At 34.3% G+C, this 25,005-nt stretch overlaps 1 protein-coding gene and 1 long non-coding RNA gene across 12 annotated transcripts in view; one reads left to right on the top strand and one right to left on the bottom strand.

The window, feature by feature from the left end:
• LOC140666485 (latrophilin Cirl) overlaps positions 1-25,005 on the top strand; it is a 418,870-nt gene that overhangs the window by 153,417 nt on the left and 240,448 nt on the right. For all 10 annotated transcript variants that reach the window (XM_072893726.1, XM_072893727.1, XM_072893730.1 and 7 more), the window contains one exon: positions 15,552-15,680. In XM_072893726.1, the coding sequence (XP_072749827.1) occupies positions 15,578-15,680 (103 nt within the window). In that variant the 5' untranslated portion in view covers positions 15,552-15,577. The remainder of the gene's footprint in view (positions 1-15,551; positions 15,681-25,005) is intronic.
• Positions 1-25,005, bottom strand: part of LOC140666490 (uncharacterized) — a 268,533-nt gene that overhangs the window by 34,199 nt on the left and 209,329 nt on the right. The window lies entirely within an intron of this gene.

Genomic DNA, 25,005 nt, shown 5'->3' with positions numbered 1-25,005 from the left:
GGGACGAGTTTTGGACGGAAAAACCCATTTTCATTGCACCCGTTCTCCTCCATCCTCTTCTGATACCATTTGTACAGTAATGCAAAAAATATAAGTCAGAGATCTTGTATGTTTACTCTTTACTCTCATGATAGCAAAAAAGATAATTAGAAAAATATATTATTTGTCACATTTTTTAAAGTATGTGTAATGGAACAATTATTAATGCGAGATTATCTTTTTATATGTTATGACTATATTGAATCTTGAAATATCTTTGAGAAAAAAATGCACAGATTCATTCAATTTATTATATTATTTTTTTTATATTTGTTCCGTATCCGTGTTATTTTAATATTTTTATGAGAAAAAGTATTTGAGAAAAGTCAGAGATGACGATTCTCTCAATTATCTTTTCCCGCTTACATAAGGTACGACCGGCTAAAAAATATGATCTTTTGCGCAAATAGGAAAATCATGAAGCGAAGGGTGAAAACATTGGTGGGGTAAAACTCGCGGATTACTTTGCCGCAGCTCGTCTAACCGAGAGATATCATTTGCTCGCTCAAATATTTGGGCATCCTTGCTGGATCTCGTCTTTTCGCTTGGCTGCGTTTCGACCTCATCGCTCCTTTTTTCGGCGTGCATCCCACTCGGAGATCAGGGTGTGGAAAAAAGGGGTTAGGGAGCGAGTATGGACCTCTTGCACTTTAGTCCGATTAAATAGTACGGTCCTGGTCGGGCGGTTGGTAATTACGCAAAGTGGTCGGCGGTCTCTAGTTACTTCGTGTTTTCCGGCGAACTCCACTTCCGCCGCCGCCGACCCTCGTGATTTCTCGACGAGGGAAAACGAAATTTCTACCATTCATTATTATCTCGCGGCCTTCCTATACTGCTATCAACGATCCGTATCAATCTGTGCACTCCAACTTTTCACTCGAAAAATAAAGAAATTTTTTCAAGGTATTAGCAACAACAATAGTGTTTTTAAAATGTTTTTAATAAGTTAATATTGATTCTCTCTGCCGGAATGATATTGTATATTTCTGATATTCTGTACAGTAGAACATATTTGCTTTAATTAAATTATCTGAAAAATAATCGATAACAGTGGAAAAAGAACAGCAACAAATTGTATGTTTATACGTTTGATTTAATTTTACATATATTTCAGAATTGAAAGAAATATTATAACACACACATACAAACACAATTTGCTATCGTGGCAAGTACTTTTTTTCTTAAATAATTAACCGTCAAAATATTACAGAAAATTGCTACTTAAAGAAAAACAATTGTAACAACATTAAAGCAATTTAAATAAAAAATTATTATTAGATCAATATTATTGCATTTTGAATTACAAACTCTTTTAAATTTTATATCACAATATTCTCAATTTCTCTATTTTTTAAGCAGATTGATATTGCAACCAAAAAATTGATGTTGACACAATCTTTTGTTTTTCGAAAATGTTGAAAAATAAATTTCCTATATTACATTAATTTCTTACATTTGCTCTCTATTATAATTGTTATAATATGAAAAAATGCTTTCAGTGAAAACGAAAAGCTTAAGCTGCATTGTTGAGTTTACGTATACATGGAAAAAAGAAAAAGAACAATAGTATAATAAAATACAGTGTAAAATCTAAACCCGAAGACAGGCATATTAGAATTGTGGTGAGAGCAAAATATTTAGCAAACAAAATTCGCGATGGAAAACGCAGATCGCGCAATGCCGAGTGAACGGGATAGGATTGGTTGCGTTGGGACGTTTAGATTTTAAAGCGCGCAGGGGACGAGTGCGCGGCCAATTTGGCTCGCCCCGATCGACGTAATATATATCTATCGTTGCGGTTTGCACGGGGTTGCGGTTTCGATTTGCGACCGGCAAATGGAATCACGCGTCCTCCTCTCCACAGCGTCGAATCTCGACATTATAATCGAACGACTGATTCGCACTCACGCGAATTCGAAGCCTCGTCTCTCGTTTGCTCGGACTCTTGGTCTCTTTGGCCCGCGCGAGTTCAACTCACTGCTGAAGTAAAAACTGCATCGCGGCAGGAAGCCGAGGTAATCAAATCAATTTCAATGCGAATTTGCCTGCTTCTTGCCGCCCGCAGTCCCTCACGTTTAACGACGTTATTTCGTTCGCAAGTTCTTGCAGGAGAAGCGAGCGCAAAACAAGCGAATTGAAGTGCGGGAATAACTGTTTTAATCGCGCTGGATTCCATCGAACTGCGATGGTTTATCGAGCGATTTCCTCTATATTTCAGTATTTCGCTATATTTCTTCCTTATTCGTCGCAACATCGATCGGCATCAGATATTTTTAAGTCTAACAGAGACAAAACAACATTTAATTCATATATTACAATATTTTAAATTCTTAGATTTAAACTTAAAAATTATGCAGATGTTATTTATTAAGAAAAAAAATGCAAAATAAGAAAAAGTAATAATATATAATAATAATATATTAACTCTATAAAAATACAGAGTTTGACTATCACATTGGTCGTTACAATGTCTTTGCAAAAGAAGCATTCTTTTCATCACGAGAGCCTGGAATGTGTTGCGTGTCGTATCTTTTTTTTTTTTTTTTGGCAATTAAAAAATCTGATCTTCTTAACATCCTACTGCGTGACCTAATAAATATGCAACGCGATTCTTCTTGTGCTGGCTTCTTGCCGCGTATACTGTCGGGGATTGACATGTAAATCATGCTGAGCCTTTTTGCCGACCATAGGACATCATTAAGGTTCTGCACCCTCGGGAGCGGCGGGTACGTATAAGTAATCGGACGACGAGAGTAATAAACGTCGCGAGCACACGATATAAATAATCATCGATACGACGACAGCTCGCTCGTAATTAAACGAGATGGTGATGTACTGAAAACCGTAAAATGCGGAAATTTATATCCTACAGTGAACCTTAGTGAAGCATAAAACTCGGCGAAAAAGTTCGAAGATGCTGCATCCCCAGACATCACGTTTGGTTTGATACCGTTGCGACGCCTGCTTGAATTTCGTTGACCACGGTTATCAAAGTATAAACTTGGAAGTTGGAACGCATAAGTTATTTCGTCTGTTTAAAATTTATTTTTATATTTATTTTTATGCATTATTTATTATTTATTAATTTTGTTTGATATAATTTATTATTATTATTTACTTTTACAATAACATATCCGATATTTACTACTTCTAAATTAAAATTTCGAATTATGCAACTGTGAGTTATCTCTTATATAAACGCAAAATTTAAAATTTTACATCTGATATTCGCATGTTTATTTTATACTCACTTCACAATTTTTGTAATTACAATAATTATAATTAAATATAATATACTGTAAAAAAATTAATTATAATTATATGTAATGTTTATTCTAATATACATTAGTTTTGAAAGTACATATAATAATGAAAAATATATATATATATATATAAGACTATATCTTTAATAGTATAACTTTATACAAATAAAAAAAATTGAAATTGGCAATATTTTTAACGAACCAAAATAAAAATATTTTATATACACATGCGTAAAACCCCCAACCTTTTTTGTTTCATTTTACAAAATAATTTGAAAAACAATTGTGATAGGGTTGAGGAAGACATCTGTCAGTATTTCTCGCAGAAAGGATTGCGGAGCGAATTGAAATGAAGAGATCAAAACGGGGGAGGCGAGAAACTCGTTCGAATCGGCTGCTCGATCTCCGGGCTGGCAGGATAATAAAAAAACGTCGGTAGGAGGGTGAAAGACGGACACGAATGGGGGAGAATCAGGAGGAGCTATCCATTAAAGGCACTCGCGGCCACCGGGAGCTTCCATTTTTTGAGACTCTGTTGAAAGGGGAATTTACTTTTCCTGTTTCGAGCGCCGCCCAAGAGATATCGGCGGAATACAATTAAGAGATTAAAATGAAAGCGTAAGCGTACGACGGGCTTCGTAAAATGATATCGGTTTAATACAGCAGCGACATTATCCAGAGTATAGTAATTGCAACTGTAGTCACTGCTGGCGCAGTAGTAATTTAATTCTATTTTTTGGCTTTCGTATAAGGTACGAGTATTATACACAAACATGTAGATCGCTGCTTTTTCTTGATCTTTGATAATGTATTTGATCCGCAATTAATGCTTTTGATCGTAAAATGTTTAGACAACTCGCAAAGTTAATCTTTTATACATTTTTTTAGTATAATCTTTATTTTATAATGCAGACAAAAGGCTTTTTTTCATTAAAAGATTTATTTTGAGTTTAAAACTTATATAATTATTAAGAAGAGCGAGAGAGACTTGATTTAATCTGTTTATTTTTTAATAATTTTTAATAGCTACATAGATTAGAAATATGTAGAAATTATTATAGTTTGCAGGATATAATCTGTAATATTACTCTGTGGGATAAATTTACTAAACTACTTACTAAAAAAACATTTGTATTTATAATTTTTGCATAATTCTTTATTTTTTTCCATGTTTTTTTATAGAATAATCTAACGCTTTTCGCATCAATCTAACAGAAATTATGCATTTAAATCTAATCAATGTTGTAGAAATTCTCTAAAATGAAATTGTTTTGCATAAAAATTATACGAACAACTAAATACAATACGATACTGTAAGTTTTATTTACATCACTCTTTAAAGATTACTGGAAGACATTAGCAACATGTCCTTTGCTGATAGTAAATTCTTCCCCTTGATTGACAGAATTAATTGTGTTCAAAGTACGACGTCTGCCGGATAAAGAGCTTTTCTTATTCGCGCGATATCTTCAGTTCGCCTCGAGCGAATGTCGGCTGTCGATTTTGCCAAATTTAAGGGCTTTAGCAATCCGGCGCCAATGCGCGTTGAAATTGATGGCTTCACGGTCCCTTGCATTTCGCGCTTAGGTACTTCGTGTCTCCCCCTCTCGCTCGGACGAAGCCTACCCTCTTGTTCGCGAGGGAGGCGCGATCTCGAGCTTTATCCTATTAATCAATGCGCATAAATTGTTTTAAGGGAATCGTTACCGTGCCATTCAGACGTGCCGTACGACGTTGTTGCCAGGGTTAATGTCGCGCGCAGAATGAGAGGGGAAATTCGAAGCGGCGAACCGGAATCATTAGATGTAACACGAAGTAGATGCCGATGGGCTGAGATTTATTGGCATGGAAAAAGAAATTTCGCAGCTGCACTCGCCTATTTATTATCACCAGATTTGAAAAACTTTTGTTCCATGTTGGATGTGTTTTGTATTACATTTTCGATTTACCGATAGCATTAAATTTCTGTTGTAGTCACAAGTGATACATATGTTTCTCAAATAAATAAGATAAAATAAAAAAATGTTGAATTATTTTTTGTCTTATAAAACAGATAGTTAAAAATATTTACATGATATTTATATATTTTATATAATTAAAATATTTTTATTATAAGATACAAATGCGAAAATACGAATACAAAATGTATTTTATAAACTTGATAAATTTCGCTGAGAAGCTTTTATTCCAAATTTATTTCAAAGTTTTTACATCAAATATAAATATAGTCTGCACATGTATTACATATATCTTGAAAGAAAATATAAATTTATATTTTTTTAAAACGTAATATTTTATGAATTATTCGTAAGAGAGCGGAATAAAGATAGGAAGGATCGTTCATTAAAGGCATTCATTGATAACCAAAATTGATTCAATAATTGATATGAACCTGAGAAGTGAGCTCGCGATTATTTGCGGTTGAATAATTTCATGTTTATTTCTGATAAATAATTTCGGCGCGTTGTAGTGGAAAGGCAGCGGTGAGACTTTCATCATAGAATTCGCTCGTGATACGAGAGCTCATTACACACCAAGCGATTTAATTCGGAGTTGAAATGCCGGATTATGAGCCGGTCCGCTGATATTAATATCAAACGATTATCTCGTTCGATTATTGTTATCGTTGTGCGATTAGCGGGTGGATTTATGCACGCGCGTCCGCTCGTACAAACTAATAATGCTAGTAATAATACTACTTTGCACCAATATAGCAAATATTTATTATATGATACTATTATCATGATATAATAATAGAAATAATTTAAAAATGTCGTTTTAGAGAAGGAGAAAAAGAGAGATTTGTAAAGATTGTTAAGATTATGGTAATTTTATATTCTTTATCTCTTTACTCAACGTTATTAAAGAATAAAAGTTAAATTGAGAGAATGTAAGAATGGAAACAATATTTAAACTTATAAAAATATTTTAGAGATTTAGAAGAATTGTAAGATTAAGATAAAAAAATAAAAAGAATTAAATAAGATATATATTAAAAAAGATATATTTAGAAAGATATATTATTAGATTAGTAAAGTTTTGAATGTTACCTTTCGATGAAGAATATTCCCCGACTAAAACTTTAAGTCAAGAAAGTTTAATAAGAATAATAATGGTTAACTGATTGTGATTTTAATCACAGCGACTGAATGCAATCGATTAAAAGTACACAATTACTTTGGAGTATGTTAAACTTCTTTGAAAAAAATCCGATTTTATTTCAAAACTTTTTCCTTTGTTTCTTTATTCGCGCATTATCTTTTCTATGTCAAATGAGAGGATGTGACGAAATAAGAGCGGAGATAAGAGAAGAAAAAACCAGGCAGGGAAGGTAAATAAGGAGAAAATAATTCGGAGACGACCGTCTCGTGGTTAGTAACTCGCCAGTTTCTCTGGAAAACGTGAGAGGAACAAGCGGAGACGGCTTGGAGTTGGCTTAACTCGCGTTATTCTCGTTGTCGCCGGAGCAAACGACTATTCGCGTCACTGAAGACACCTCTTTTTCTCTTCTTACTGCGTTCTACTGCTAGGCATTGCAGACAGCTTCCGGTGACTGAGATCTCGCGGAAATCTTACAAGGACTGAGCTGAGATACCGACATAAACTGATGAATCCATGATTGTCGCTAGAGCTTACGTAAATCATTGTTTTATTTTGTTTTATTTCTTTTTTTTTTCATAAATTTATATATTTAATCCCAAACTGAATCACGTTAAATTAATAAGAATGAATTACTTTTGATTTAATATTCCACGTGTAATTACGAAAATTAATTTATACGATTTTAATTTTACTATTTCTTGAGGTCTATTTCCTCTTGAGAAAATTTGTTTTTTTTTTTTTTTTTTTTTTTTTTTCAGAATTCATATAAATAGAGCAATTTAAGAAGTTTAGATTTAAAAAAAATTTTATATTTAAACTTTAAATCATTTTTTAAGTATATCTTTAAAGTATCTTCGATATAAATAGATTATAAATTATAAAAAATCGCGTTTTTCTCGTCTTTCTTTTCCTCTCTTCCAGATTTACCCCAGTGATACCGCCCACCCCACCCTCGTGCATCATGCACGCCATAATAACGAATAATGCGGGGCAGTTAGACGGGCCCCGACCCCGCCGGTCCTTAAGTGAAAAGTGAGCCCTCGTTCCGTGGAGCACCTCTAAGCCGGGATCGTGCACGCGGAACACGCAGTGGGGATCAAGTTTTCCGAAGGGGGCGAATAATATAATCGTTACCCGCGACGTTCGCGTAATTTTTCCTTTTATATCGCGATGCGATGCGATTTTCCCTCGGCGTTGATGCGTTACTTGATGTCAGGTTTATCTCTTTCGGAAATTGACAACTGCGACTTCTAAGCGCATGCAAAAAATTATATTTTGTTATATTTGTTATTAATCTTGTCTCTCTGAATAGTATTACATTTTGTAAACATTGCAAATTTATGCATGATATCTTATTGTTTTTAATTTTTAAAAATATTATATAAAAGAGAGGAGAAATTTTTTTAATATCTTTATTTTTTTCGAATTTATTGAAAGCAATAATGATAAAGAATTATATTTAAGTTACATGCTGTCAGATATTTCGTATTCTGTATATCTAACTGCGCTGGCCAACTTTACTTATTTATTTTTTATCATGAATTAGTATCATTAATTAGTTTTTTTAATTTTTTCTATTTTTGTACTGTAAAAAATAATATGATTGTTGCATCATCTTGTGATCTATCGTAGATGTTAAAATTGATATTAGCAGGAAAACAGTTTACATTTCGATATTTTAAGTTGAGCGAAAATGTGTTATTTATTATTCGCTGACGTCAGTTCTATCGTGAAGAATAAGCAGCTTACTTATACTTATATTTCCATTACTTATTACTCGACATTCTTGCAAAATCAATAAAGAACTAAAAGCAACGAGAAAGAAAATACTTAATTGTCATCCATTCTTTCGATAATCGATACATTTTATTGTATAACACTTAAGTTCATCATACATTTATAATGAACACATTTATTGACTAGATATAAGACCTTGACAATTCTAATTGTATTATCTGACAGGACAAAATTATTGCTAGCTTTTTTTTATTTATTTTTTTTTTAGTTTTTTTTGTTTAAATTTTTTTTTAGTTTTTTTTTCTATTCTTAAATTCGTTAATTTTTTATAGGATTATATGGAGTGACATTGTCAATATTTCTGATAATATAAAAGAGAGTATATGGTTTTAAAAAAATTCTCACACGCAGTTTATAAAGTTAATGCTTTATTATTTCGCTCCATTAATTTATTTACTATAATATTTTGGTATATTGAAACAATTTTGTACATATTTTATATAATTGTTAAAATTATTTGGTTTGTTTATGGGAGTTATTAAGCAAAAAAATCACAAAATTTATCTGCGGGGCATCTTTTATGGCTTATACAGCAAGAATTATCTTTTAGCAGCTGCGTTCTTTCGTCCATCTTCTTTCTTGATGTCGTTAACTCTCCGGCCTTCCAGTTCTCTTAAAATTAAAGACGTTGTACGGTACTTGTTCATAATCATTTTATGCTCCACCAAAACACCAATTCCAAGATAAAATTTAAAATTTATCTGCACTGTAGGTTATTTACACGATAAATACACATTACTCATTTGACAATTTTCTAATTTTGTTATGTATTTAGAAAAGGTACCGTTTCTTTGTTGCAATGTTAGTTTGACCTCATTGTAACATTGAAATTTAATGGAAATGAAATATCATTTCCGTTCCGTATGTTATCGCCATGTCGCGTAGGCAAATTTATAATATAAATATAGTTATCAGTTCATTTTATTTTATTTAAAAATTTTTTATGAGTAAAGTTTTTATTTATTCGTGTGATAATAATTTTAATATAAAATTTATTCATTACAAAAATTTTTTGCATTATAATGAGGTACGAAATTTTATATGTAATGGTTTATTTTATAATATATTTATAACATATTATACGTGATATGTGTATATTAATTATATTAAGTATATATTATATTATAATAAAATATTAAAACAGAGAATATAGTAGATTATATTCTGATACGAATTTTTATCTTTAAAATATAGTAGTAGTATATCGAGAGAAGCAATTTTAAATTTTATGACGTGTAGATATTGTTGTGATAGTTCGAAAGTCGATTGAGAGTTCGTGTCGTACATGTGTCCTACAGAAAGCACGAAAGCAATAAAAGACTTTACCACATCGCCCATTCAATAATCTCATCCGTGTCATGCTTGCAATAACATCCGATTTCTGATAGGTTCTATAGGATTTCAGTAAGTGCTTCTGTTCTGGAATCTTTCTCAAAGTCGAAGATATCGAATTTGCATTTTTTTGCATTTGCATTTTCTTCGTAGGTACTGAATTTGCATTTTCCCGACGAGTCGTGTAAACCGCGATTCTCGCGGCGATGACTATATTTTCTACTCTGATTCCAATATTATGTGATATGAAGATTTACATATATTTAAATTTTCGGTCGATTTAGATCGATCCTAGTTTTCTAATTCAAATTGTTAAAGTATTTATCAATCTAAATTAGTAAAAAATAATGGAGCAATTTTTATATGTATAAGCGAAGCATCTCTCTCGCATTCTCAATAGTTGAATTTTTATCATATACATATACCATTAGAAATGTGCAATTATTCAAGTTATGAACACTACGTAATAAAGAAATTTGTAATTTTCTGATTATGATATTCATAGCAAGAGTTTGTAAAAAAATACACAGTCGAAATATTTGCACTAATAACGATAACTATTATGTATCTTAAAAATAGTAATGTATATCGTCCAAATTGTTCAGTTTTGTAATTATTAATGAATCTATGTATAGATTCTTTCTATTTGACAAAGACAGACAAAGACAAAATTGAAAGCTGCCCATGTTACCTGGCTTCTGTCAGAGTTGCAAAGTCTGATATCGGCTGGTGAAATTTTCAAAGCACCGTGTCAGCTCCACGTCACGCCGTGGATGTCTGTTTGCGATGAACTTTGGTAGAAGCAAGACAGAGACAGGCTTCGACGAGGACAAAACGAAAGAAAGGTCTCTCGAAGCTGCGAAGGAGGAGAGGGGCGGAGGGGGGAGGGAAAGGGAGGGACGAGTGCGATGGCATTCGAGTGGCACGGGAAAGCGACACGACGGAATTTCAGAAATTGCACCCGACATTTTCGCATGCAGTGTGTATATAGCCAGCCGAGTTGCAGCTTCCTGTGGCTCTTTCCTTCTCCTCATTCTCATCCATTTCCTGTAGCTGCTTGCTCTTTCCAAATTCTTGCGATCGAAACAGCAGGATATATCGACATTCGTATATATTTCCGCAAATCGGCGACTCTGCAAGAGTCATCTCGATGTCGCGACGTCAATTTCGACTTTAAGTGAGTTATCGCCAAGATCAAATGTTGCGTAAACTTTTATCGCGAATCGCAAATGTGTGCGAAATGTTACATGTTTCGTAAGCAGCAACTGTGAAATGTATGTACACAGTACGTATAGAGTATAACAGATCGATATATTAAAACTCGTAAAATCTAGATGATATATAATTTCTAAGTTTTTGATTAGAGATAGAAAGATAGAGAGTCATTTATATAATATTATTTTTTTTTTTTTTTTTTTTCAAGAATTAACGATGGAATTTATATAGCTACGTTGTGCGCGTTCTTGCAGATTCCGCTCTCGTTTTTGACGAGCTAGATTCGCAGTGGATTTTGCGAGGAAAATTGCGAGTTAATTTCCCGTGTGATCGCCCCCAGCCTCTAACATCGGCTCGTTGTCATTGTCAATTATTTTTAATTGTGCGATCGGAGCCCCGGGCTTTGCGCGATGTGCATTAAAATGTGCCTGGGTATAAAATTGAAACTCGCGAGATCGCGGTCGTGTACACTGTACCTCCACCGATTCGATAATATAATTTTCAACAAATAATTTTTATTCCTCTCCCTTTCCCTTCTATTCATTGCTCGTAACCCCCCTTCCGTTCAATCCGTTGCGAGCGTGATTTCGCGCGGGGGTCGTCGATGATGAACGAGTTCCGTGCTTGAAATCATTGCGAAGCGAAAAGTGGGGATGGTAGGAGACATGGGAAGAGGGAACGATTGGAAAAGGAGGAGGCGACCGGCAGGTGCGTGGCTGTTCAATATTCATCGACAAGAGGCGTCGAAATGATTTTAAGTGCCTGCAGAAATTGCCGCGGCACCGGCGTTTTCTGATAATCTGCATTATTTCGATCGCTTTGATCGCCGCTGCTTTAATAATATGTAGATTTATGTTTTCATCCGGACGGCCGCGACGGCGGCAGCAGCGGCAGCGACGCGTCACTTCTTCCGCTCCGACACAGTCCGACAGCATGTGAAAATTATTATTGAATTATTTATTACATTCTAAGTATCGATGCGATATATCTTCTTTGTTCCATTAAAGTTTTACAAAAATCTCTGACACTATTAAATGTAAAATAAATGTGGACAATTATTTTTGACATTTTATTGTACTATTTTATAGGAATATCGTGGTAATACTAAAATGAGAATAGAACAAGCAGCATCTTTATTACAGAGAAATTTAGAAAATTATTAAAAAAGAAAATCATTATTATTTAAATAAATAATAGATAGAAGTAGATTGAAGCGGTTTTATTTGTGAAGTATAGTACGTTTATGAACTCTTATGGTATTTATTATGATCATTTCATGAAAAACAATAGTATTCAGAGAATTGCAAGATCGAATAAATAACGTGAAAAACATACTTCCTAAATCAAGATATTGGATTGTATTAGATGTTTCTTAATCACAGAATTGGATATTTTCCAAAGATCTACTTTGTTCAATAAAAACAGAATGTTAATACATTTTCCGTTTTCAATATTTTATGTATGTACTGCAGTATAAATACCTAAATACCTTTATTGGATATTTTGAAGTATTTATAAAACGTAATGTTAAAATGAAGACAAGGTCAAGTTATATCTCTTTAACAATCCACTGTATCACTTTTAATTAATTTTATCGTGCAATGAAAAAGGAGAAAAGTCCTCGAAGATTTATGAGCTTGCCAGCTGAGAGAGTTAATACTAGGAACAAAAAAAAATAGATAATTGTAGCGCTATAAATCTTTGTACTGAATTGGAATAAATCAAATAGACTATGTGAATGCATTATAACAAAATTTGACTGGGTTAATACTAGATCACGGAAATATTTTTGAAAATATTATATTTCAAATTTTCGAAATTAAAATTTAACAGATTCTTCGTCAGCTATAAATATGCTATAAAATATTACACAATATTATTTAAAATTATAAAAGTTATAAATACGTTATAATAGTGTTATAAATGTATAATTCAAAGATATTTATATATAGTATAATGATAAAGTTATAAAAATTTATTACACGTCTTGAAGATCGGATTTTCTACACAATTGATATTTTTTCTAGAAAAAAATTGGTTTTGTTTTTACTTTTACCAGTTTTGTTTCGGTATGCAATTTGAACAGCCAATATGTAACGTCAATCAAAATGCATTTTTCAGAGATTGGCTCGAAAGAACGTTGCAGTGATTCAATTCGATAAAGACGGAACTAAAGAAGGTATATGTATCGCGAAATGCGTCGAGAATTCCCTCCAAAGATGTTCGATTACCGATCTGAAAAATCCGCGGCGCGCAATAGTACTCCAAAGGCAAAAAAAGTATAGTCGCTGGGAGATTACTACTCGTCCGACTGTATCCAAGTGCAATACACTCGCATACATCCTCTTCTCTGCTTCTAAGACCCTCTCTCTATACTTCCCTTTTTAATAAATGATCTTTCTCTCTCTTCGTCGTGCCGACCGACCTCGGAGATGGGAATCGCGTTGTCATCGAGCTTATCGCGATTATCGCAGCGTGCGGTGCATCGGGTGTGCATGCGTGCACATCGTGTGCAGCATCGCGGAGCATCGTAGAGGAGAAAAGGAAAGCTGATAAAAGGAGAATCGCGCATCGCCGATTCTATTCGCGCGACGAACGCGCGGCTACAAGGTTAAATGAGATAGCATCGCCGGATTAATTATGCGTAATGCATAGGATACATTTGTTCGTTGCACGAGCGGGGGAGGGGAGGGAGTAGAAAAGAAGGGAATAGAAGGTAGGAAATAAGCAACGCATTCAATTATCGTCGTTACTCTCACGGACTTTACAGATGTTCGGTGATAATCGCATTGCTACGCGACTTCCACATTCGTGAGGCTTGAATGCCGGCGGCATCGAGAGAGAAAGAACAAGACGAGGCAACAGAGTAAAAAGGGGAAAGGGGGGGCGGGGGTGGGAGCACTTAATTAGATTCGTCGGAAAAATTAACGCGGCCCACTCGAAACGAATTGGCAACGTTCCAGATGCCCGCGTCGCGCCGACTGCTCTTCCACAGTCGCGGATAAGCGTCATTGCAATTCGGCCGACGCGATGCAATCTGCGGAATGGTCCGTCGTGATACACGCGGCGGTAGTTGCGGCTCGATAAACTTTCTCTCTCTTCAGGTCATAATCGAGATGATTGGATGCTGACGATGCTTAACCCTACAAACTTTATTCGGGGAGATCTGAAGGTTTTCGATGAATTTTTGAGAAGTTGCGATTTGTAAATCTGAAATTTAAAATGCATTGAAAGATTGTTGAGTCTCTTCTTTCATAGGTATATATATATATATATATATACAAAGGTTTTTCAGTTATGCATCTCTGGAAACAAAATTTTGCGAAGTACTACTTAAGAAAATATTTCGATATTGACACGTTAAAAGAAAATAATTATCAATATTATAATACTAATATTAACACAACATATTAATAATTTAATTAGGTTTTTTTAAATATTAATTTTGTACATAATTTTGGGATTATATAATTATATGACATTTTTCGGAAAATAATATTTATATATATTTTTCTCTTTTTAAGGACTAAATATTTTCAATTGTATTTTGCGAAAACTCTAACTTTATAAAAATATTTTTTTCCCGACTGCTGCCATGATTACTCATCCTGTTAATCCTAACCGATCGTGGTCGTGCGGATTTCTTTCAATCTGCGATTTATTATTTCTCATGTACCATCAGAATAAAGTGAGCAGATACGTATATAATATACTTTTGGAATTGAACAAGCGATATTTATTGTTAAGATCCCGCGAAAATGTTTTTCGCAGCATACTTTACGCTGTGTCTCTGATCGAAGAATTAAGATTTCAACATCTAATATCTTGGAATATTTTTTGGTGCAAATCTGACATAGTACTCGTTCACTTTTGTCGCACAAATTTTTACATGGCATTTTATCCTTATTTTTTTTTTTTGCGACAAACTAATAGGTCGATGACGCGCAGGCGCGACGCCGCGGGAAAAATCGAGCGAGCATCGTCGGTAAATACTATAAATCAGCTTAATCCGCATGTCGAGCGAAACGAAGGGTTGGGGGATGTGTGCACGTCGCGTGAATGTGGGTTAACGAAGGCGAAAAAGAAAAACAATTTTGGCGTCAGCGTTTCGGAATTTGCAGACCGCACAAACACAATGCGATGCCATCGAATAAAAACAGCATGCGTTGCAACGGGGGCGAAACAAGACGAATTATAGAGTGGTGATTCTAAAAATCACAAAGCGCGCATCATATGTTTAGAAAGTGATATAAAGTATATAACACACACATTACAATCGAATAAAATTATTTCGGTAGTAACTACAGAAGTCTTGATAGAAAAATAAAAATAATTATTTCCCATTGTTGTGAAGGAAAATCATAATATCCATTTTAAGCCTTATAATTAATGCTAGCATGGTACAAATATATATATATATATACTTGTTTCATATACACTTTATATATATTTTAATCTATCTCTTTTATGTATTTATGACAGTGCACCGCATGTATCTCGAATTCGTTTTCACTAGCCTCGAGCATCTCGATTTCCATGTAATCGCGACTATAAGTCGGTACGCGTCGGTGGCGAGAAAAAAAAAAGGGGGAGGATGGTCCCTTCCGGCAAAGTGTGAGATTTAAGTAAACGCAATAATATAACACCGCACTGCGCGGCGTCCGATCCCGGTACATTGAACGCATACGTTCTCGGAAATCGCGATGCACTTCGAGGGTGAGCGCGTAGTTCGCGCGACATGCAAGCACATCGGGAGCAACACGCCAATGCACGGCACGTGATCATTCCTTTTTCTGCTTTCAGGCGTAGTCGGAGCTCGGAACCTCACGATGGAGTGCCGCAAGGGTCGACGGAAAGGAGCGCCGATCCTCGTCGGGCTGCTGCTTGCATGGCTCTCGACCAACGGTTGCGCCGTTGTCGCGCGAAATATAGGTGAGTGTGAGAAAGTATTTACGATTTTGGACCGCGGTTTCTTGCCACGGGTAAGTTTCCCCCTCACAGAACCTCGCGCCAATTAAGGGGCCGGCTACAACGCGCGTGGATATTTACGCGTGACGCATCCGGTACAGACTCTCTCTCGCGGAGGCGCGACTCGACATGCCGAAGCCAGTTTTGCATCTCGGCACCTTTCGTGTGTTCTCTTTAACTTCGCACCGAACACATTTCAATTGGTCACATCGGTGCTGCAATTGCCGCAAAATTATGCTGGCTGACTGTGCAGGTTGGCTTTGTTTCGGAAAATTAATGACAGACGACTTTTTTTTCTTTAAAAAAGTTTTTTTTTTTTTTTTTTTTATAGTGAAACATCAGTATGTATACAATAAGGCACTAATAAAATATAGTAAACATCAAATAAAGCATTAATTGAATCATATAACAGGTTATCAAATAGTATAAAATTAAAGAAGAATATAAATATAAATTTTAATTTTTTACTTTCAAATAAAATACAACTTTATTTACATTGAAAAATCATAATCAAGTTTATTATTTTAATTCAAGTCATATTTTTCGGAGACATAATTATAAGAGTTCAACATGTTCATTTATAAATTTTAAACGAGTAACAAAAATCTCTTTGAAAAGATTAATAATGACGGCGGAAACACCCATGACGTGTATGTACAAGGGGCGGAAGATCGTTGTTGCCGTAAACCCCAGAAAACCCCGCTAGATGGATGGGATGGTTTCGGTCGGCATGTTAAGTCCAGGAACATACCGTAGCACGCTCGTAGAATTAAACCGTTCTCGTACTAATTGATTTAGGAGATTCCGTCAATGTGTGTGGGTGTGTGTACGTTGCAAACATGACACAGTTCTTGATAAACCCTCGGTAACAATCTACAAATTTGGCACTTTTTAAAATATCTGTTTTTAATATTCTTTTGACATAAATTATGAAAAAATATTACATTTATCTTGTTATTTGAAAAGTAGTTTTGATATCTTTTTCACATATAAAAAGAGATATCTTTTGATGTTTTATAGTTATCTACCAATGCTGTGAGTGTCACTATTTATATATAGATTTGTAGCTTAAAAATCTTTGATAGAAACTATTTACGTTGCAACATTTGATTAACTTTAATATAATAATTATCCAATTTCTTGATTAATATAATACTTGCTACGTTTTAAAAGTAGAATAAATTTTATCATTTCCATAATGATTTCCTTGGTCTTATAGCGTTCCCAAGCCGTTCGATTTACATATATATATTTTCTAGATATACAGTCTCTTATATAGCTTCAATCACGTCCGTATTTTTTGTCACTCTGTCGCCGCTTGTACGTGGGATGTACGCGCGGGGTGAAAGTTGCCGCAATGCCTTTCCAAAGCTTGGTCGGAAAGAATTCTGTTCAGGCACTGACACGGCGGCGCCTACAAATTTCTCCCGGGACCATTTCCGCTCTCGCATATTAGCTTGACTGCGCACCCAGCTGCAATCTCCGACGTGTAATTGATCGCGGAAGTTGAAGGAAACCTGCATTGCCAAGCTACGCCAGCCGGTACAATCGGACGCGTTATTTTCCTTTCATAAATCCAGTGCTTTTTGACAGGAACAAAAATAAAAAAAAACATTTAAATACCTGTGACATATCACATTCACGGTTACGAAATAATCGCGAAGTCAAATGTTGAAAACATATAAAGATTTAATCCTTTTTATGAATATTTTATCGACAAAAGATTAAATCGTTTTTTCATAGTATTTAAAAGATATACATATAATTGAAGAAAATTTGAAATAGGGTAAGTTTTTTTCGGACTTTTGTGTACGTTAATTTACGCCGATTATATTACTAATTTATTAAAGACAGCGGTTTAATTAAGACAGATACAATATAGTAGGTCGATAAATTGTGAAAACAAAGGAAGGCGAGGAAGCGAAGTAAAGGGAAAGGAAGGGAGAACGGAAGGAAGGGCTAGTCTAGCGCTCGATAGGGTTAAAATGCAGCGACGCATTGAATACACGCGAGCTTTAACGAGCGGTTAAGTCTCGAAAAGCGATTTCAGGGCAACGTATTCAGAAAGGGTCGAGACTAAGACACACAGGAGTTAGGAGGAGGAAGGACGAAAATCCCTGATTGGAGAGAGACGACGCGTGTCCTCGCTATATTCCTTTACGATTATCATACAGCCGGGTGCCCTCAATCCACGCAGCCCAGCACTCTGTAGAGTTACGTTTCCAGTGTTCTGCTTCCAATCCCTTCTAGTTACGCACTCCCTTTCCGGTTATAAGCATATATATACGTATACGCGTATACTCGCGCGCATATATACAGGCGCGCGGAAGAACCGCAGTAACCTAACGACAGATAAATCAAAATCGCATTGTATGCTCGGTGCCAGCGAGGCTCAGACAGGCTTTGTATACTCTCAAAGGTGGATAGAGATTTAGGACGTCGTGTGGATTCGATACCGCTCGCGACTACGTTTCCGCATAGAATCGTGGAGTCGTGATATACGAGTTAAATAGTGAAGAACGTGAATGAAGTTCTCATTTATGTTAAATCAGATTTTTGGATTTGAAGAAAATAATTGTAACGAGATAATTGTGATGCAGTAATATTTTTTTTTATTATCACATTAATTTTTTGAATAAAAATGATATTAATAAATATGTACACACATATACACGCATACATAATTTTAGCAAATATTTATTTTAATCATATGGATGTATTGATTATATGTATATATAATTGACATAAGTGAACATAAAATTAAGATTTAAAAATAAGATAATAAATTAATAAAGTTATATAAATAACGTGATATCGTTGTCGAAATTATATCAATTATTTCATCACAAAAAATATTACACGAAAATGTTTATTCTATAAACGAAATATAAGACTAAACATAAGGCTAAATTGTTATATTTTACTATTTTTTGTAATATAGTTGAATTATTTAAAAGAAATATATTTAATATATTCTTGAAGATGTTTCTTTTTCTAAAAATTATAAATTTTACTAGAAATTAGGCAGTGTTTAATGTTCTTGCGCTTTTTGCCATTTACAATTTCTTTCTCCTACATTTTAACCAAGTATACGCGTGTTATTTCAGTTATTCAGCAATTAGTTTTTTAGTATCGCTCCACCTGCCATAAAACTGAAAATGATTTTTCTCAGCGAGCGTATAAATATACTGGCGCTTCGAAAAATTACATGAAAACCTTGATAGCTACCACTTTGTAATCTACCCTGACGACTGTCATAAAACGTTAGTTAACGGCAGGTAGGATGATCTCAATCGGGCTGACCTCGCGAATAATGCGCGATAAAATTTGCAATGGCGGCTATCGGCATCAGAGCGGCGCCGAAAGACGTCGTTCACTCGTGGCTACTCCTTCGCGATTACTCGCGCCGCTAACATTTTTACGAAGGGCAAAATTTCCGGCTTTTACCGATCGAGAATAAAAGCAACACAATCTCGTTGTTTTTACTGCGGAACACTAGTCGTTAGGTCCCAATTGGATTATCACATGGAATCGTCGATCAAATTTTAATCGCTCGTAGATATTGCACAGTACATTAACTTTATTTACGGAGTAATGTGGCATCATATGGCATATATGTATATAGTAATGTACAATAGAAAAAATGAATGATTCAGTTTGCAAGAGTAATGTTTCTTCGTTTGTAGTCAAAATCAATTGGAATTTATCTATTTAACGTTTTAAATAGAATTAATAATTGATAACCGTTGATTTAATCATTCAAAATTTCTATATTATCACAAGCACACATCATCGACGTAAAAATTTCTCCGTAAAATTAATCGCGATTTGGCAATTTATTATTGTCCATAATTGTAAACAATTGTCAATCTATTTTAAGCGTATTAAAATTGTGGACTACTTGAGACACATACTATGAAGATCTCATCTCTTGTCTACTTTCTTATCCGTTATTTTCTGACGATGAGGATTTATAAGCGCGAGGATTTAAAGGGGAGGTGCTGCCGGACAATTTACGGCCACTACTTACGTCGCCATGCCGGATTCTAAGCAATTAGTATTTACGCCGGATAGATCGGTAATCCTATTATACACTCGGCACAATATCGAGATAATAAGCATCGTGGACAGCGCATGATTACAGAGTGCGCCGCGTCCCCGAGGCGGACCAAGTTTCTCTTCGCGAGATAAGATTCTTCGAGGAAAAATTCTCACGCTTCTCCGACAACCTTGATGCATACAGCTGCATCGTTCGATGATATGCTAAAAAATGGGAAAAATCTAAAAGATATACGTTCGAAATTACATTTATCAGATACAATCTGTTTTAAATGCCTATTTGATTGCACAAATATAAGCACCTTTACTTAAATATTGTATTAATAAATATATTTAACTTGATGTAGAATATGCATCGAGACAAAAGTATCATATTTATTATTGATAGATATTATAATGCAAAAAAATGTCAAATACTGTTTTTCTCTCTTTTTTTGTTTTAAATGATATTTTAGTCAACATTATTAATTGTTTTATCAACACACAATTAATGAAGTGTAACTGTATTATAATTTAATAACAACTCACGCAGTCTTATATAATCTTTAAAATTTCATAAAAATGGAATTAACTGAAACCATAGTAAAAATGTGTATTTTTAATTTACAAATAAGCTTAACAAGTTACACAAGATTAATATTGCAATTAAACACTAATTCAATATTAATGATTTAAAACACATAAAAACACCTAAAGACGAATTAAAGACATATTCCGTTACCGAAATAAATTTATTACTTCACATATATATACATATATCCACAAAATAGCATTATTGAATACACATACGCATAATGATGAAATCAAAATGGAAGAAGAAACACAACAGAAAAATATAGTGCAAATAATTGAATGAATTATAGATTAGCTTTCAATTAGGCTAAAATCGGGAACTATCTATAACAATTTTAAAGAATAGAAAAAACAATGTTACTATATTTGTATTCGGACGTAGGACACTTGTCCCAAGATAGCAAGCTACAACACCCGTTCTAATTCCAGTATATTGAAATATGAACGAAATATCGAGCGCGACGTTATTTTCGTCGTTTCGTGACATGCGACTTCAATTTCAGTCGCTTTCGAAGGAATCGTAATGGCAAAATTCGCGCGATGCATCAGTCACTGCGCGTACAGTACCCTCAATATGTAAAATGCATATAGCGCCTCCGAAAATACAATAATTTCTCCGCGTTTATTTTGTTGTCCCGATTATCGTTTCGCCGGCAAACGATCGACCGAAGAATTTTCGTAACCCGCATTTGTCCCCGTCCGCGATGACTTCTCTTCGTCCACCTCGCTTACGTTCACCTAACTCGAAAAGGACCGTACCTCGTGGCGGACCTCGGTGCCGAAGATTTGTGGCACATCGGTAACACGCGGCGGCCCCAATTTACTGCGCATTACCTCGCCCATCCGCCTCTTCGCCTCGCATTTTCCTCCACCAGCGTTATCCACCGTCGTCTCTTCCTTGCGCGTCTTGAGCTATTTTCTTTTTTTTCTTTTTCCAGCTCGTATACCGACGGTTGCGCGATTTTCTTTACCTCCGCTTCTATTTCTTTTCTTTTCCTGCTTTACTTGAATCCCAATTTTGCCACCTCCTTCATCTTTCCCTTTATTTTTTTTTTCCTTTTCCAATATACTGGTATATAATTATTTTTATTTTCACTGTCAGTTTTAGCTTTCTTTATTTTCTTCATTATATGATTTTATTCTTTAACTTTTTTTCTAATCTGTTTCCGTTTTTCATTGCTTTTCTTTTCTTTGTTTACTTTTTGTAGCTTTGTTTTTCATATTTATTTATTTTGTATATATATATATATATATATTTTTTTTTTTTTTTTTTTTTATTTACTCTTTCTATTGTATTTTCAATTTTATATTTATCGACAACAAGTAATTTTCCTTTTGTTCTTTTTAGCCAAAATTTGTCCATCATCCCTCCTTGTCGTTTACAGACTCGCTGTGCGCTGTCCCCAAAACCAACGTGTACAAACGGCGGCAATTACCCTCTCGCGTTATTCCTTGTTCGTAACCGCTGCTACGTGACTAATCTGATCCCACCCACGGACTGCATCTCATCTCTTTCTCCTATCAACCCTTTATATGTTTTAACTCTCTCACTGTTTCATCGGGTTCAACGAATTTCACGCAATCGAGCGCGCGCAAACGCCACGATCTAAATTTAGACAATCGGAAGAGCGATCGAATGACGCGATGTTTCGGTCGTCGAAATGGCGAGCGTGATGTTAAATAACATCGAGAATAACAGCAATCGATAAAGTGCTTTGACCTCACGTTTTGATAACTTGTGAAAGAGAAACAGATCGCATGTAACTATTTTTACCTTGTATTTTTAGAAACTTGACACGTTGATATTGTCGTAGTAAACTATTGTAACTATTTCTATAGACTACTATATTCAATAGCTAAGATTTTTCAATTGGAATCCGTAATATCTATGTATGAATTTTTCAATTGTTATTAATTTTTTATTCCATCAATTTCTTTTTAAGACGTTTATTTTAGTTTCTTTTATGTGTTTATTTTTATCCCTTTTTGCATTAGTTTATTATATACGTTTGCAATAGTTTGTGCTATGCGAATGTCAATTTAAAAATGAGAATCCTGAAACGTTAAGGTTGTGTCGGACATCTTTGATAAGTCTAACATCTCTACGGTGACCGTGTCGATGCACGCGCCGCTTTCTCCATATGAAAAATGTCTTTTAGATTGATGGAACGCGGCCAAATAGAACTCCGCATCCTCCCTCAAGCGAGAATTTCGTTCTCTTGCCACTCGCGTTTTCCAATTCGCGCCAAATGGATCGGTCGCGCGGAAAATAAGAGATTGTCGTGATCTTCGCACGACGCGACTACTCTCACCGATGGCCTTTGCACCAATCGTGATTTCAATTTTCAAGTGAATCGAAGCAAGTACAAGTGTCTTTCAGGAACGATATTGCATATAATATATTTTATACGTGCAGAAATATTAATTGACGAGTATTTATATACGTTCTGTGATAGAATTCATACTTTTTATAGAACTAAAATTATATAAGGTATTGATCTATATACTTGTGTCAGTTATCTTCGTGCAAGTATTTTCAAGTCGGTAGAAAACTGAAGAATAAAAATCCCATGCTAAAATACAGTTATTCACAGTCGCAAAATTTTATATTCCTTATTCACATATGAGATCGTATTTTAAAATGTTATTATACTGAATATATTTTCTTTTATTATTTAAATTTTCTTATTCAAATGTATTCGCTTAAATATATTGAATTATATATATATATATATATATATATATAATAAATATAATATAAAAATAACACGCACAGTCATCCCTACTTCTAAATCGCAGGAGACTGTAACCTCGACAGAACGAGATACCTTTTTTTGCTTCTTTTTGCACGAATTCCATCGGTGACTTCTAATGCGCGTGACGTTCATTTCCGGTGTACGTGACCCAGTTTCGTGAAGACCCCTAAAAATGGATGCCAACACTGAGTTACACAATTCTTACCTGTTTCTTATTCGCCTCGCGATACTAACAGAGTTTTTGAATGTAATTGAAAATATAGCTTTTCTCATATATATGTATATTGCCATCCTTTTTTTATACTTCTGTACATTTATATGTGTGGCTTATAATTTTCATTGCGACTTTTGTGATGTAACTTATTTATATAATTTTTAAAGATAAACCTACAATTTTAATATAATTTATTATTATATATACGTTTTTATTCCGTTATATTAATTAATATCGTGATTATAAATACGTAGTAAGTTAATTTTTATTGATATATTAATTAATTTTTATTAATAAATTTTATTATTAACGTTCAACAAAACAATGATTGTATTCGAAAATTATTATGGCCTGATTTAGGCCTATTATTTCTACTATTATAATTTTCGTTTCGTTCGTCACATAGGGAAATAAGTAAATTAATGTGCGATTTTTTCACATATATTTTAGATTTCTCAATCATTTTCTGGCGCCATTCTAAATGTCAATTGTCGCGTACTTGTTTGATTGGAGTAATTCTGTATTTGATTGAAGTAATACTGTGTATAAGATAATGATACTGCGTCATAATAGTAGAAGAACTATATGCAACATGAAGAAAGTCTGACATAAGTTCACTTCCGAGTTTAATAATTTGGCTCTATAGACTCGATATATGTGTAAAGTCTATATATAATTAATATGGACAAAACTTTCCCGAATAGTCACAGCAATTATGGTTATAACCGTTTCGTGTTCAAATTTTTATTTTTGTAACTATAATAGACATTTTGTTTTTAATATCGGCAATATAATAATTTTTATTAACTGATATAAAAATTGGTATTATATATATTTTTTTAAATTTTATTTTAACGTTATTGTAACAATATTATGAATTGTTCAAACTATAATCTCTCTACCAAATTTTATTCAAAGTAAAAAATTATTATTTTTTATGTAATTAAATTTTAACGTGCTAACTAAGTCACTAAATCACTAGAGATCTCACAAACTTCTGCTAATTATAAAGATATAATTGAATGGATTAATAGGAATTCAATAATCATGATTTCAACATTAATTTCTTTTTTGTACAATTTATCGCTCTTTCTCGTTACTGTTTTAATTTCCTTTTTTATATAAACTGCATATTATTCTTCTCTGTGCCGGTACAGAAATTAAACGTATGAAGAGAACACGGAGAACATACAAAGTGCACGATTTTCTTTCATATTTCTTTTAGCTAACGATATCTTGGCGCTTATTCTATATGCACTTTGCGAACCGCAATGAGTTAGCTGTGCATATTAAATCACTTATCAAACAGCGTCGGGATCAAACGATAGTGCGGCGCCGTTCTCGGGTCGCGAATCACGCGAATCACGCGAATAATATCTATCTAATTATGAGCACGATGTTTTAGTTCTTTAGTTTGCGAAAAATCTTTATCCGCGCGGATTAATTCGTTTCGCCGTTGTCGACTTTCGCGCGATTGCGATTTATGTACGATTATATCTATCGTCAATCTCTTGTCAAGAAGCAAAGATCCATCCCTCACCCTCCCCGAAGAGAGAAGCCGATGGCGGCTTTCGTCGGCGAGCGGACTAGAAGCGCCATCAGTTTTCCCCCCACGCTTCTCGAAACAGCCAGCGTAATCGATTTCCGATTTCGGGGAGTGACGGCAATTTTTCAACATTCCATGAAA

The sequence above is a fragment of the Anoplolepis gracilipes genome, chromosome 6, assembly GCF_047496725.1.
Source record: "Anoplolepis gracilipes chromosome 6, ASM4749672v1, whole genome shotgun sequence".
NCBI lineage: Eukaryota > Metazoa > Arthropoda > Insecta > Hymenoptera > Formicidae > Anoplolepis > Anoplolepis gracilipes.
This window is presented reverse-complemented; position numbering and strand designations above follow the sequence as displayed.